At 33.7% G+C, this 16,256-nt stretch overlaps 2 protein-coding genes across 2 annotated transcripts; both read left to right on the top strand.

Moving 5' to 3' along the window:
- The first annotated feature begins 11,571 nt into the window (after positions 1–11,571).
- On the top strand, positions 11,572–13,421 carry LOC108344221 (receptor-like protein EIX1). Its single transcript, XM_017582687.1, has 3 exons — positions 11,572–11,817; positions 12,250–12,870; positions 13,035–13,421. The coding sequence occupies exons 1-3, from the start codon at positions 11,572–11,574 to the stop codon at positions 13,419–13,421; spliced, it is 1,254 nt and encodes a 417-aa protein (XP_017438176.1).
- A 184-nt stretch (positions 13,422–13,605) lies between these two features.
- LOC108344220 (receptor-like protein EIX2) lies at positions 13,606–14,778 on the top strand. The gene has a single exon (XM_017582686.1). It carries the CDS (start codon positions 13,606–13,608, stop codon positions 14,776–14,778), a length of 1,173 nt encoding a protein of 390 aa, XP_017438175.1.
- Positions 14,779–16,256: the final 1,478 nt, after the last annotated feature.

The raw sequence follows: 16,256 nt of genomic DNA, 5'->3' as shown, positions 1-16,256 counted from the left end.
CTGTCCTTCTCCAGTAAAAATATCAGTGGTTAGTTTGATTTGATGTCATAAAAAACTTCATAATCTAAACTAGTGGAAGGAAACTAGGGCCTTTATGCTTTGGTAATTACGGAAGGCTTTTGCCCTTCGGTAATTACGGAAGGCTTTTGCTCTTCGGTAATTACCGAAGGCTTTTGGCCTTCGGTAATTACCGAAGGGCAAAGGCCGTCAGTAATGGTTTGCGACAAACGATTTATCGACGGGCAATTGACTGTCGCGAATCCGTCGGTAATGCTTATTACCGGCGACTTTTTTGCTGTTTCAGACGGATGTAGGCCGTCGGTAATGCCCTTTGTTTTGGTACTGTGCAGCAACTTGTTCCGAGTCTGTCCAAATTATCAAGTTTGTCGTGTGAGTCTTGTCAGTTAGGTAAACATACTCGTAGTTCCTTTCCTCGTAATGTTTCACAACGAGCGTCATCCCCATTTTCATTGGTTCATTCTGATATTTGGGGACCTAGTCGTGTTAAGTCAACTTTAGGATTTCAGTATTTTGTTACCTTTATTGATGACTATTCCAGATGTACTTGGTTGTTTCTCGTGAAGAATCGTTCTGAGTTGTTTTCTATTTTTCAAAATTTTTTCAATGAAATAAAAACTCAGTTTGGGGTTTCTATTCGCACTTTAGCAGTGATAATGGTCGTGAATACCTTTCTCAATAGTTTAAACATTTTATGGCTTCTCATGGCATTCTTCACCAAACCTCATGTGCTTATACCCCTCAACAAAATGGGGTGGCTGAGCGTAAGAATAGACACCTTATTGAAACAACTCATACCCTTTCATTCATGGTCAAGTACCCTCATGTTTTGGGGGTGATGCTGTTCTCACGGCATGTTATCGTATCAACCGCATGCCATCTTTCGTCCTAGAGAACAAAATCCCTCATTCTATCTTATTTCCTCAAGACCCTCTGCATCCATTACCTCTTAGAGTTTTTGGGTCTACATGTTTTGTTCATGATTTTACTCCTGGTCTTGATAAGTTATCTCCTAGGTCTCACAAATGTGTTTTCTTAGGATTTCCACGGTCACAAAAGGGCTATAAGTGTTTTTCCCCTTCCCTCAATCGTCATTTTATCTCTACTGATGTCACTTTTGATGAATCTTCTTTTTACTTTACACATTTATCTTCTAGTTCTGTACCTCTCCCTGTTACTGTTGATATTCCTCTTATCTGTGATCCTCCTGGTGATGCTCCACCCATTTTGTCTCCTCCTTCTTTAGACTCTCATTCACCACAGGATTGTCCTTCACCACCACCCCTTCAGGTTTATAGTCTTCGTCTTTGTCTCCCTCATGACTCACTTCCAGTGTCGCCTCCTGTGTCTCCTCCGGCTCCAGCAACTGAGTCTGACTTGCCTATTGCCCTCCGTAAAGGTATATGCTCTACCCGTAACCCTTCCCCCCATTATACTGTTCTTAGTTATCACAAATTATCTCCATCTTTTTACACTTGTCTCTCATCCATTTCTTCTGGGTCAATTCTTAAATCTGTGGGTGATGCCTTAACTCATCCTGGCTGGCGTCAAGCTATGCTGGATGAATTAAGTGCTTTACAGAAAAGTGGAACTTGGGAGCTTGTCCAATTACCATCTGAAAAGTCTGTTGTTGGTTGCAGGTGGGTGTATGCTATCAAGGTTGGCCCTGATGGCACAATTGATCGTCTGAAAGCTCGACTGGTTGCCAAAGGCTACACACAGATTTTTGGTTTGGATTATGGTGATACTTTTTCTCCAGTGGCAAAAATGACCTATGTTCGCCTATTCATTGCCATGACTGTTCTTCGACAATGGCCTCTTTACCAACTTGATGTCAAAAATGCTTTCCTAAATGGTGATTTGCATGAAGAAATTTATATGGAGCAATCGTCTGGCTTTGTTGCTCAGGGGGAGTCATCTGGATTGGTATGTCGTCTTCGCAAATCCTTATATGGCCTAAAACAATCTCCTCGGGCCTAGTTTGGTAAATTCAGCTGTGTTGTTCAACAATTTGGTATGTCTCGCAGTGAAGCGGATCATTTAGTGTTCTATCGCCACTCAAGTGCTGGATGTATTTACTTAATAGTGTATGTCGATGATATTGTTCTCACAGGAAGTGACTATCTCAGCATCTCTCAGATGAAACAACACCTTTGTCATCATTTTCAAACCAAAGATCTTGGCAAACTCCGATACTTTTTGGGTATTGAAGTAGCACAATCCAATGATGGTATTGTTATATCTCAGAGGAAGTATGCGTTAGACATTTTGGAGGAAACAGGGTTAATGAACTGTAAATCTGTTGAGACACCTATGGACCCTAACATCAAACTCCTACCAAATCAGGGGGAGCCTTTCTCAGATCCTGAACGGTACAGAAGATTAGTTGGTAAATTAAACTATCTTACTGTTACGCGTCCTGACATTTCCTTCGCAGTTAGTGTGGTGAGTCAATTTCTAAACTCCCCGTGTGAAGACCATTGGAATGCAGTTGTTCGCATACTGAAGTATATTAAAGGATCACCTGGAAAAGGTTTGCTATATGGCCCTAACACCGATACAAAAATCGTTTGCTATTCAGATGTTGATTGGGCTGGTTCCCCTTCTGATAGGAGGTCTACTTCTGGATATTGTGTCTCTATTGGTGGCAACCTGATATCTTGGAAAAGTAAGAAGCAAAGTGTTGTGGCAAGGTCCAGCGCAGAAGCAGAATATAGAGCTATGGCATCTGCTACTTGCGAGCTTGTGTGGCTTAAACAATTACTTAATGAATTGAAATTTGGAGATGTCACTCACATGACACTTATATGTGATAATCAAGCTGCTCTTCATATTAGCTCTAACCTTGTCTTCCATGAGAGAAGCAAGCACATTGAAGTTGATTGTCATTTTATTAGAGAAAAAATCATATCCGGAGATATCAAGACTGAGTTCGTTAACTCAAGCAACCAGTTGGCAGACATATTCACCAAGTCCTTACGAGGACCTAGAATTGACTATCTTTGTAACAAGCTTGGAACATATTATTTATATGCTCCAGCTTGAGGGGGAGTGTTAGATGTTAAGTTGTGTGTTTCTGTTAATTGGGCTTAGCCCATTCTGTATTTAGGGTTTAACCCTTATCTTACATTATAAATAAACCACCCTATGTGTATGCTAAACACATAAGGGAGGTTTCTCCTAATCTTCTTTACTATATTCAACAACTTTAATGCCTAAGGATGGTGCCACCATTTTATTTGTGCTAAACATATATACCTACCATGATATTTGCATTGCCATAATTGAGATACTTTTAAGTATAAACTTTTGAAATTAACTTTTGTTTTTTGGTTCAACAAATTGTGCAGCGTTAGAGTTCACTAGTAATTCAGCACTATCCGTATATAACTTAGTTATGTCATTTTTATATACGAATTTTTTTCTGAATGTAATTCGTATGTAACATCCTTTTATGTACAGATTTTGGACATTACATACAAATTTTGGCCTTATGTAATTGCGATTTTTCTTAATGGTACTGAATATGTAAATTATGAATTTCTTAATTTTTTGTCTCATAAAGGTATTGTTCATGAACTAACATGTGTTAACACCGTTCAACAAAATGAGGTTGCTGAAAGAAAGAATTGTCATCTTCTTGAAGTAACTAGAGCTCTGCTTAAACTATGTTAACTGTCACATATTTCATCAATAGGTTACCCACTCGTATCTTAAATGACATTAGTTCTATAGAGTCTCTATTGTCTTTTGTTCCTTCTTCTTCCATAATAATGAGTCTACAGTTGAGTCTTTGGATGTGTTGTTTTTGTTCACTCTCATCATCCTAACTGTGGTAAATTAGATTCCAAAGCTCTTAAATGTGTCTTTATTGGGTATCATTCTAATAAAAAATGGTACAATTGTTATCATCCTCAAAGTCGTCGTGTCTTTATCATCATGGATGTCACCTTTCATGAAACACAATCCTTTTATATAGTCTACTACTTCAGGGGGAGAAAACACTTGAAGTGGATGAACTCTCCTTCTTGTCATTACCACGTTTGTCTCTGCAGGATGTCCAAGACCTGAGCAATGAAGCTACCATAGTCCATAGTGAGGAAGAAGACAGATTTTTTGGCAACAAATATGAAAGAAGAAAACAACTCACTTCGACTCTCGAGCAAATAAAATTGTCTAATCTGGAGGTGAGGATCCTTGAAGATATCAATGAGGAGGAGGTAAGTATTACTGAGGATTCACTCATTGCATTAAGAAAGGGAAGAAAATCATGTGCTAAATATCTTGTTTCTCAGTATGTTTGCACTAACAATCTCTTTGATAAGCATAGAAGTTTTATTGATGCCACAAAAATTCCTACCTCAATTTAGGAGGCCATGAAAATTGAACATTGGAATCAAGCCATGAAAGAAGAGATGAAATGCATTAGAAAGAAATTCAACTTGGGAGATTGTTGATAAGCCAAGAGACAAGAAGATAGTAGGCTGTAGATGGATATTCATAGTAAAATATAAGACAGATGGGACAATAGAAAGATATAAAGCTAGATTAGTGGTAAAAGGATATACCCAAACATATGGGATTGACTATGAGGAGACATTTGCCCTAGTGGCAAAGATGAATACAGTTCGAGTTATTCTCTCTTTGGCTGCCCATTTTGGATGGGAATTACACCAGCTAGATGTGAAGAATGTCTTTCTTCATGGAAATCTAGATGAGAAAGTTTACATGGAGATTTCCCCAGGTTTTGAAGTGAAAAATGAAAGAAACAAGGTATGCCTCCTGAAGAAAGCATTATATGGTCTTAAGCAATCCCCTATGGTTTGGAAGATTTACAAAAGCAATGGTTTCCTTAGGATACAGACAAAGCCAAGGAGATCATACTCTATTCATAAAACACTCTTCTACAGGTAAACTCACTCTATTACTTGTCTATGTGGATGATATGATTATTGTAGGAGATGATGAAACAAGAAAATTGGCATTGAAAGATAAATTGCCAGCTCAATTTGAAATGAAAGACCTAGGAAAACTCAAATATTTTCTTGGAATAGAGGTTGCCTATTCCAAGAACGAAATTTTCATCTCCCAAAGGAAATATGTACTTGATCTCCTCAAAGAAACAGGATAGTTATGATGTAGAACCTCAACAATTCCTATAGAACATAATCACAGAATTGGAAGTGAAGAAAGTGCTCCCAATATTAGAGATTGGTAGGAAAATTGATTTATCTATCACACACAAGACCAGACATTGCTTATGCTGTGAGTGTAGTGAGCTAATTTATGCATGATCCAAGAGAGAGACACATGCAAGCATTTGACAAAATTTTCTAATACTTGAAGTCAAGTCCAGGAAAGAGGTTATTATTCAAAAGGGAAGACACATTGACTATGAAGATATATACTGATGCGGAATATGCAGATTCTATTACTGATAGAAAATCTACTTCTGGGTATTGTGTATTTCTTGGAGATAGTCTGGTAACATGGAGAAGCAAAAAGCAAGATAGAGTATCTCGTTCTAGTACAGAAGCTGAATTTCGAGCCCTTGCTCGAGGAATGTGTGAAGGACTCTGGATGAAAATCATTTTGGATGATCTTAAAGTCAAAGTGGAGAACCCGATGGAACTATACTGTGACAATAAGTCTACTATGAGTATAGCCATAATCCAGTACAACATGACAGAACTAAAAACATTGAAAATGACAAACATTTAATCAAAGATAATCTTGACAGAGGATTTGTGATTACAACTCATATTCCTACAGTACATCAAATAACAAATATGTTTACAAAAGAGCTTGCTCCGGGTAGATTTCAAGATCTTGTAGGCAAATTGAAAATGATTGATATTCATTTACCCACTTGATAGGGAGTGTTGTAATTAGAGAAAATATCTTTAGAATCTTCCTAATTAGAGAAAATAAATATATAATCTTTTATTTTATTTTGTTTTTCTAGTTTTCCTATTTTCCTTTTTAGGAAAATTACAATATTACAAATAATGAGAATGTATTTTTCATGATTGAGAATAATAAATTAGTTTTATTTTCAACTATATAATTACTTGAATTGTGTACCTATATTTTGAAATGTGTTTCGTTTGCTATATATACATATTTCTTTTATGAATTAGCTAACTCGTTATTATGCTTGTGTCCTTTTGTTGTTTTTTCCTTTTGCAATAAATAACATTATTTTGTGTGAATACATGAATAATTAAGAATTGGTTAACAGAAGATGGTGCAACTCTCTAATCTTTAAATCAACATTTGAATTCTGTTCTATATGTAAAGGTATTAAACTTGCAAGTATAGTCGTTAAGGGTGTACACATCTCTTAGAACACAACATAACACAAGATATTGTAGGTTTAATTCTACTTAGACATTTCTAATACCGTGAGCTATTTATTGTAGGTTTAATTCCACTCAGACATTTATAATATAATACATTGTGCTACGGTTTCATTTTGTAGAGGAGCATTTTGCAAATCTGTCAAAACAACTAGAGGATATACGTCTCTTTCAACATACTCACTTTGAACAAATATATGAGTGGCAACAAAATCATGAAGAATTTGTGATCGACCAGTTCAATGACCTTGATACTCGCATTGGAAACATTGAAAGTCACTTTAATCTCCAACCTCCAAAGAGACCACCAAGTCCTGAATTTTAGATTTAGGATTTTTATGTTAGTGTGCTTTCATGTTTGTTTGTTTTGAATTCCTAGGATGTTTTATCAGTTTCATGTCTTTTTATGTGCCCTTGTAATCTTTAATGTTTTCATGAATAAAATGCTCTATTGTTTTAGTACATACACTGTTTAATTGAGGGGGAACTCATATTAAGGGGGAGCATTATAACTCTTTTTGCTTATGATCAAAAAGGGGGAGAATTATGTGCAGTTACTACTAACTCTTATTGTTGTCTGTCAGTTTGTATCTTTTGCAGATAACCCAAACTTGCTTTTAAAAATGGATTTTTGATCATCATCAAAAAAGGGGAGATTGTTACCAATGAGGAGCATTGGTAAATTTGAAGATAAATGATTTTTATGATGCTGAAAGACGATAGATTGTTATAGTTGTTTTAAAAGCACTTTTTAGATTATAAATGTATTAGGACAAGCCTTAAACATGTAATACTTAGAAAAATTCGTATTTCTAGAACTACTATGCATTTAATCGATTATTAGAATATAATCGATTATCGTGAGCCCTTTTGAAAAACCTTGTTGCTCTAGAATAATCGATTATTACTCCAAATAATAGAATATCACTAGTTCTGATGAGAACTGCCAAAGTCTCTGGAATAATCGATTATTCCTCAGGATAATCGATTATCACTTTTGAAAAACCATGTAACGGACTCAAATAATCGATTATCACTAACAATAATCGATTATTTGTGGCAGTTATAATTCATCTCTGCGAACTTAGACCAGTTGGCTATATAGGTTAGTTCCAAAACTCTTAGAAGAGAACTCTAAGCTTTTGAGAATACAGTGTGATCTAAGGAAGTTCCATAAGCTAGTTCATTGCACTTCCTAGTCTCGTGAAAAGGAGAAGCTCGCGCTTTGTGGGTCAAAGGTTGGAGCGATTCTCTTCGAGTTGGCAACACTATTGTTCTTCCAGTTTGTTGGTCGAAGGAAGAACTATTCTGCACTGTTCTGGTTCGTCAGTCGAAGGAAAGTGTAGATTGCTTGCTTCGAGTTCGTTGGTCGAAGGAAGGTTTTATCTCTCTGTTTTTATTCACATTTATTGTAATTTGTTGAAACTGATTTTAGTGAAATCGTTAATCACTTTTTATAGTGATTAACAACTGGACATAGATTCTTTTGAATCGAACCAGGATAAAAATCCAGTGTGTCAATTTTTTTACTCCCTATACTCTTTTCTATTTTATGCACATCAACTGTTTGACAAATTTTCTCTAAGAAAATTAAATTTTTAAAACGGACCATCTTATCACGAGTTTGACCGAACACGCTTTCCGCTTTATTAATTTATTCCGCTGCGCTACTCTATAACGGTACTGATTGTTCCGACAAGGGAAACTAAACATGAGGTGGTGGGAAAATTTTCTAAAATTTACTAGGGTTGTTTTAAAAACATTATCTAATACTTACCAGGGGTTTCTAAAACCCCTATTATGTTAATGTTTTACTAGAGGTTCCTATAACATCTGTTGAAAAACTTCCACTAAATTCAAATATTTTTGTAGTGTGTTATTATTTGTTCATAATAGTATTGATATTATTATACTTAAAAAAATACTATGAAAGAATAAGTTGTAGGGCATTCTTGGTGAGGAAATGTTATTGAATGGATAATTTCATTATTGTATACATATAGATGAATGGATTAAAATAAGGAGATATTTTAATGCTCTAATAATTATTAGCACTTATATAGAGTAGAATGAATTACGTGGTGAGTAGAAAAAAATTCTGGTTTAAAGGATTTTCTTTGGTCTAAAGATGCAAATGAGATTAACCTTGTGTGTGACAAGACACTAGTATAGTAAAGAGAAACGATAGCGGTTATTTTCGCTTATACGCAGCGGTTTCGTAACCGAGACATATGCAGACAAGACAAAAAGAGGTAGGCTTTTTACCTCGGTTCTGAACCGAGACAAAAGGGTGTGTGTTTTGACTTTGTAAAGCAGTAGTCACCATAAATACATGTATCTAGTAAATCGTATTAAGAGAATTGAGGATAAAATGTTTGTATTATATGTTTCATTTCATAATAACTACCTGAATTGTGTACCTATATTTTGAAATTTGTTTCGTTTGCTATATATGCATATTTCTTTTATGAATTAGCTAACTTGTTATTATGCATGTGTCCTTTTGTTGTTTTTTCCTTTTGCAATAAATAACATTATTTTGTGTGAATACATGAAGAATTAGGAATTGGTTAACAGAAGATGGTGCAACTCTCTAATCTTTAAATCAACTTTTGAATTCTAGTCTATATGTAAAGATATTAAACTTGCAAGTATAGTCATTAAGGCTGTACACATCTCTTAGAACACAACATAACACAAGATATTGTAGGTTTAATTCTACTTACACATTTCTAATACTGTGAGCTATTTATTGTAGGTTTAATTCCACTCAGACATTTATAATATAATTCAGTGTGCTACGGTTTCATTTTGTAGAGAAAGTGTTTTGAGGGCTCTCCATTAAACTCCTCACACATTACATTATGCTCTTCTTTTATTTATATTGAACGGCCGGAATTAATAGATGCCAACCACTCAACTAAATATTTTAAAAAGAAATTATTCTTTAATAAAAAATTATAATAGAATTTTTTTGATAAAAATTAAAATGTATCTAACACATTAAAATAAGTAATTATTTATTTATTTTAAAAGTCAACAAACTTTTAAAATAATTCTTAGGAATATATATCATGGATTAAATTGACTAATAATATAATTTGAATTTTACACATAATTTAGAATTTGGAGATTGATATGAAAATTTTAAATTTAAGAAAACAATAACTATATTTAAAAATTAAAGTAATAATTTATTAGATATTAAATGATAGAGTTAAAATATATTTTTATTTTTGTGTAAATCAGTTTAAAAACAAATTAAATAAATAAAATAATTTTCTAAAGAGAAATGTTTTTATATGATATTATAAACAATTTTATTATATATATATATATATATTATTTGTTAAAATAATATTATTATAAAAAATAAAAATTAAATATGTGTTTCTAAATTTTATTTTATTACTGATCAAATAATTATAAATCATGAAAATGTAAAATTAAAAATGAAAAAAAGAATATAAAAATTTATACTCTAATAAGTTATTTTTGAATAATTTATTAAATGACAAATTAATTATAAGTTATAAAAGAATAAAATAAAAAAAATAGAATAAAAAAACAGGTTTAAAAATAAAATAAATAAATAAAAAGATAAAATAAATTTTATGTACATATAATAACAAAATAAATATAGAAAAAATTCAAAATAAAATAAATAGATAAAAAAGTAAAATAATTTATATAGACATAACAACAAAATAAATATAAATAAAAAATTAAAAATATTAAATGAATAAAATATTAACTTTCAAACACTTAGTAATACAATAAAATAGATAATAAAAGAAAAGTATTAATATCTTCTTATAATACTCATAAAAAATTGTGTGAACCTGTTCCAAGAGACGTGTCCTCCACTTTATAAGTAGTCGTTCTACACATGTTTCATGTTCTTGGTAAAGCTAGACGTTCTCAAATTCTCTTGCAAATATTCAAGGTTGCAATCATGATACTAAGTCCTTTTCTTCATCTCTTGTTTTCATACCAAACGTTTTCATGTATATGCTCAGCTTTAACTTCCTCCAATAACTTTCTCAACACTTTTCATGCATGTTTCCAGTCAAGTCAACTATCATTTCCTATTGTACTGAAACTGTTTCCAAGCCTCCTTCACGTTTCCTTGTATCATTTTATCAATCAAAATAACTGTTCATGCGGGAAATAATATGAGACATCTGACCTTAGTTATCAAGATTCTTATATAAAATATTTTAAAAAATCATCTTTTTTTAACATTAAATCTTAAGATTCTGAATTATAAGTAATTTCTTAAGTTTTTGTATGAGTTTGTTTAGTGACAAATATTTCTTATCTTTTTTCATGAAAAATCCAAAAAGTGAATCTCAGAGTCATTGTTTGTTTAATAACCAGTTCAAATAGGTATAATATATCTAGCGTGAATATAAATCCTATGATTGTGGGTAGGGATGGCAATTTTACCCGCGGCACGGGTACCGTAGGTAAAATCCGCGACGGGTAGTAACTATCCGCGAATATTTATTATCCGCGGGTAACGGGTAGCAGGTATTTTAATACCCACTTCTAAACGGGTCGGGTATGGGTAGTATACTACCCGCCCCGCGGGTACCCGTTACCCGTAAAAAATTAAAAAATAAATAATTTATATATTTTTTAATTAAATTTAATTAAAAATAAAATAAAAATATATTTTATTAGTTTAAATTTAATTAAAATTAAATTTTAATTTACATTTAAATTAATTTATATTATATATATATATATATTTGTATTTTTATTTAAATTTTATTTTTAAATGTATTAAATATTTTTTTTTATTTTTTGCGGGTACCCACGGGTATCCGCAGGTTTTAAAATATCTGACGGGTATATTTTAAACGGGTACCCGACGGGTAGCGGGTCGGATAGCGGGTACGATTTTATCCGACGGGTCGGGTTGCGGGTAGGCACTACCCGTACCCGACCCGACCCGTTGTCATCCCTAATTGTGGGTTATTTGGGGTTCGAAAGTATTCAAAGATTCCAAGCAACTAGTCCAATTATTGGTGTGATGGAGCCCAACAAAAACTACCAGAAGCACTATATTCTACCAAAACGCTTATATATATTCAATCGTTTTGGTTTACACACTTCACAATTAAGAGTAGACCGATCAAATTCAAAGTCCTTGTTTCACTCTTAGGTATTTAGTATCACCAAAAAAGTAATGACTACTTGTTTTCCTAAACTCTGTTGTGTACTTCTCCTCCTCTTGCTGCCTGCTGCAGAATCCATTCTCGGATTCAACAATACCGCAGAAATAAAGTGCATTGAGAGCGAGAGACAGGCACTCCTCAACTTCAAACATGACCTCGTAGATGCTCATTACATGCTGTCTACATGGAGGGATGATGAGAAGAGTAAAGATTGTTGCAAATGGAAAGGCATTCAATGTGACCATCAAACAGGTCGTGTAACCATCCTTCGTCTCCGTGGTTCGGATACACAATATTTGAGTGGTGCACTCAATATCACTTCACTGTTTCCCTTGCAAAATATTAAACATTTGGATCTCAGCAACAATGAATTTATAGAGAGTCACATCCCATAACTCATGGGCTCACTTACCAACTTAAGATATCTCAATCTCTCCTATTCTTATTTTGGTGGTAATATTCCTACCCAACTTGGAAGCCTTACACATTTATTGTCTCTGGATTTAAGTCACAATTATCTTCTCCGTGGAGATATCCCTTATCAACTTGGAAGCCTTACAAATTTAAGGTATCTTGATCTCAGTTATAATAATCTTGATGGGAAAATCCCTTGTCAACTTGGAAATATGTCATAGTTGAGATACCTTGGTCTCACTGGTAATTCATTTTCTGGAGCACTCCCTTTCCAGGTTGGGAATCTTCCTTACTTGCAAACTCTTAGACTTCCTGGTGATTTTGATGTCAAACCTAAGGATGCACACTGGCTGTCTAATCTCTCTTCCCTAACACATCTTGCCATCGATGGTTTACATAACCCTGACTGGTTGCATATGATTCATTATCCAAAGCTAGGAGAGTTGAGACTAGTTGATTGTTCTGTTTCAGATACCCATATTCAATCTCTGTTTTATTCACGTTCCAACTTTTCCAATTCTCTTACCATCCTTGACCTTTCTTCTAATATGCTCACATCCTCAACATTTCAATTATTGTCTAACTTTCCTTCTCTTGTGATCCTTGATCTTTCCTATAATAAGATGACATCATCGGTCTTTCAGGGTATTTTCAACTTCAGTTCAAAACTTCAAAATCTTTATTTGCGAAACTGTAGTCTTAGAGATGATAGTTTTCTCATGTCAGCTATTTCAATTACGAATTCTTCGTCTTGTCTTGTCTCGCTTGATCTCTCCTTTAATCTATTGAAATCATCATCCATATTTTACTGGCTCTTCAACTCCACCACCAATCTTCGTACACTTGAACTTCATCATAACATGTTGGAAGGTCCCATTCCAAATGGATTTGGGAAAGTAATGAACTCTCTTGAAGTTCTTGACCTCTTTGATAACAAACTGCAAGGCGAGATTCCGAATTTCTTTGGGAACATGTGCACATTGCAGAGTTTAGACCTCTCAAACAACAAGTTGAGTGGGAACATTTCTAGCTTCATTCAAAATTCTTCACGGTGTTTCAGAGTTTGTCTTTATCTGATAACCAGATTACCGGCATTCTACCTATGAGCATTGGATCACTATCTGAATTGGAGGGCTTGTACTTGGATGGAAATTGCTTGGAGGGTGATGTCACTGAATCCCATCTTTCAAAATTTTCCAAATTAAGGTTCTTATCTTTGTCAGATAACTCCTTATCTCTAAAAATAGTCCCTAACTGGGTTCCTCCTTTTCAAATAATAATCTTGGAACTAAGATCTTGCAAGTTGGGTCCTAGCTTTCCTAGTTGGCTCCAGACTCAACGCTCTTTACTTCATCTGGATATTTCAGAGAATAGGCTTAATGGTTCAGTACCAAAATGGTTTTGGAACAACTTGCGTGATGTGAGATATTTGTATGTCTCAGAATAATCTCAGTGGTGCAATTCCCAATAATTTATCATTGAAGCTTTTCCATAGACCGTCCATATTTCTGAATTCAAATAATTTTGAAGGAAAAATTCCGCAATTTTTACTACAAGCTTCAGACCTAAGGCTTTCTGACAATAAATTTTCAGATTTGTTTTCATTCATATGTGACCAACGCACAGATGTAATGGCCACCTTGGATTTATCAAACAATCAATTGAAGGGACAACTCCCAGACTGTTGGAAATCTGTACATCAGTTATTCTTTCTTGATTTAAGAAACAATAAATTGACAGGGAAGATTCCTGTGTCCATGGGCAGCCTTGTTAAATTGGAAGTCTTGGTTTTACAAAACAATAACCTGAGAGGTGAATTAGCTTCCACTTTGAAGAATTGCAGCAATTTAATTATGTTGGATGTGGCCGAAAATATGTTTTCTGGCCCAATACCATCATGGATAGGGGAAAATATGCAACAATTGATAATATTGAACATGCGAGGGAATCACTTCTCTGGACATTTTCCAATTCAACTCTGTTATTTGAAGCGCATTCAATTCTTAGATCTTTCGAGAAATATGTTATCAAAAGGAATTCCATCTTGCTTAAAGAATTTGACTGCAATGACTGAAAAGAACATCAACACAAGTGATACTCTAAATCGTATATATTCGATGAATATCACTGATTTTGAAATGTATGGCGTTTATAGTGAGAAAAATTACACCCTTAACATAAGCTTGATGTGGAAAGGCGTGGAACAGGGGTTCAAAAATCCAGAGTTACAGCTTAAGAGCATTGATATTTCAAGTAATAATTTAAGTGGTGAAATACCGAAGGAGATTGGATATTTGGTTGGGCTAGTTTCTCTGAATTTATCCAGAAATAATCTGAGAGGAGAAATTCCTTGTGAGATTGGTAGTTTAAGATCACTAGAGTTCATCGATTTATCAAGAAATCATTTCAGTGGGAAAATTCCTTCTTCTCTTTCTGAAATTGACGGTCTGGGGAAACTAGACTTGTCACACAACTCTCTTTCAGGAAGAATTCCATTGGGAAGACACTTCGAAACCTTTAATGGGTCTAGTTTTGAAGGAAACATTGATCTTTGTGGTGAACAACTCAATAAAAGTTGTCCTGGAGATGGAGATCAAACAATAATAAAGCTTTCAAAAACTGAAGCAACCAATGATGATGAAGATAGCTGTTTCTTTGAGGCATTATACATGAGCATGGGGATCGGATACTTCACTGGATTTTGGAGCTTAGTAGGGCCAATGCTACTTTGGCGTTCTTGGAGAAATGCTTATATGAGATTCCTAAATAAATTGACAGACAGTATATATGATCAGTTGTATTGAATGTGACGAGAAAAAGGTATGCGCGTATCTTCTCCTTTTTCAAATTCACGATTTATCTCATGTCTTGGTTGAATGTAGTATGTTATAGGCAAAAAAATATGGGTTCTTGAGCCAGAACATTTAGTATGTTATAGGCAAAAAAAGATTTTCTAGAATTTTCTTTGTCTTTTCATCTTTTGAATTCGTCTCTAATATGTTTAACGAGATCTCTGTTGGATTCACAACAGAGAGGTTTACTGATGGAAGAGAGGTTTATGGATGGAAATTCATTCAAAGAGCTACAACATTAGCTATGACCAAGAGAATAGAAGGAGAAGAAAGATTTCAAAGAGCTCTTTTGTGGAAGATAGTGTATTTGTCTTTCCCTTCTCTTAGCATTGTAAAATATAAATAAGTCTTTTTTTTATGTATTGTATTTAGAACGATCTTACATCTTGTTTAGGCTTGTATTTTTTGTCGTTTTTGTTGAATAGCCTATAATTTAATTGATTATGTAAATGACTTAATCGATTAAAACAAACAATATCCTACAAAGAGTGCAATTCTATGATTTAATCGATTATGTAAGTACCATAATCGATTAAAACATACCATAATCGATTAAAACAGACAACTTTATGCAAAACTGTTGTTTTGGCTTTCAAAAGTGACTCTTGAGTGACTAGGGAAGCTAAGTGGTTCTTTGGCTACCTTAGACATCAAGTGATCTTAAAACATTGCTTCTAGACCTAGAAATCCTCTAAAGGTGCATACATTTGAAACTAACTAAGAAAATTATTGAATTCTTTACTTCAAAAGGTACATTAGTCACTCTTTAAGAAACATCTAGAGTTTTTTTGTTCCAGATTCATTTTCTTTTTCTTTCTTCTCTGTTAAGACTTGAGTTCACTACCCTCTTCTATAAATAGGAGTGGTGAAGCATTGTAAAAAAAAAGTTGGAACATAATATAGAAAAATTATGCCAATTTTGCAACTCTTCTATTTTAAGTTTACTAGGATAGTTGTCTTCTTGATTACTCCTAACCTTTTTCTAGACTGTTAGCCCAACCTCTATAAGACTTGAAAATTTATATAACTCTAGGTATAATTAAAATATTATTTATTGATAAATAAGTTTTGTTTATAGAAGTATCATATGGTTTAATTAGTAAGAACTTAGTATGGTGGGAAAATGTCTCGTGTATATTTTTTATGTGTAAAATAATTAATGATGTGAGTAAAAATATGAAAATGTAAAATAAGAATAACTTAAATATATATTACATAGATGGATATATATATTACAAGGATGGATTGGCACAGCATGAGCAACCTGGTGTGTAAGTAGGATATTTTAGTCTTTTCAGTTATTGATATATGGTGTAGATAATAATCACGAGATGCAAGAAGTAAAACCCAACCAAAACACAAAGGGAGTGCTTTAAACACCATCCTTTTCGTAAATAGAGTGTGGTTAGCAGTTTCATTATTCCACAATT

The sequence above is a fragment of the Vigna angularis genome, chromosome 8 (genome assembly GCF_016808095.1).
Source record: "Vigna angularis cultivar LongXiaoDou No.4 chromosome 8, ASM1680809v1, whole genome shotgun sequence".
Classification (NCBI taxonomy): domain Eukaryota; kingdom Viridiplantae; phylum Streptophyta; class Magnoliopsida; order Fabales; family Fabaceae; genus Vigna; species Vigna angularis.
This window is presented reverse-complemented; position numbering and strand designations above follow the sequence as displayed.

Coding starts and splice junctions, on each gene's coding strand:
- LOC108344221 (XM_017582687.1), top strand. CDS start 11,572: ATGACTACTTGTTTTCCTAAACTCTGTTGTGTACTTCTCCTCCTCTTG. Junction 11,818..12,249: donor GTGACCATCAAACAGGTCGT/GTAACCATCCTT, acceptor CTCCCTTTCCAG/GTTGGGAATCTTCCTTACTT. Junction 12,871..13,034: donor TTCCAAATGGATTTGGGAAA/GTAATGAACTCT, acceptor ACGGTGTTTCAG/AGTTTGTCTTTATCTGATAA.
- LOC108344220 (XM_017582686.1), top strand. CDS start 13,606: ATGGCCACCTTGGATTTATCAAACAATCAATTGAAGGGACAACTCCCA.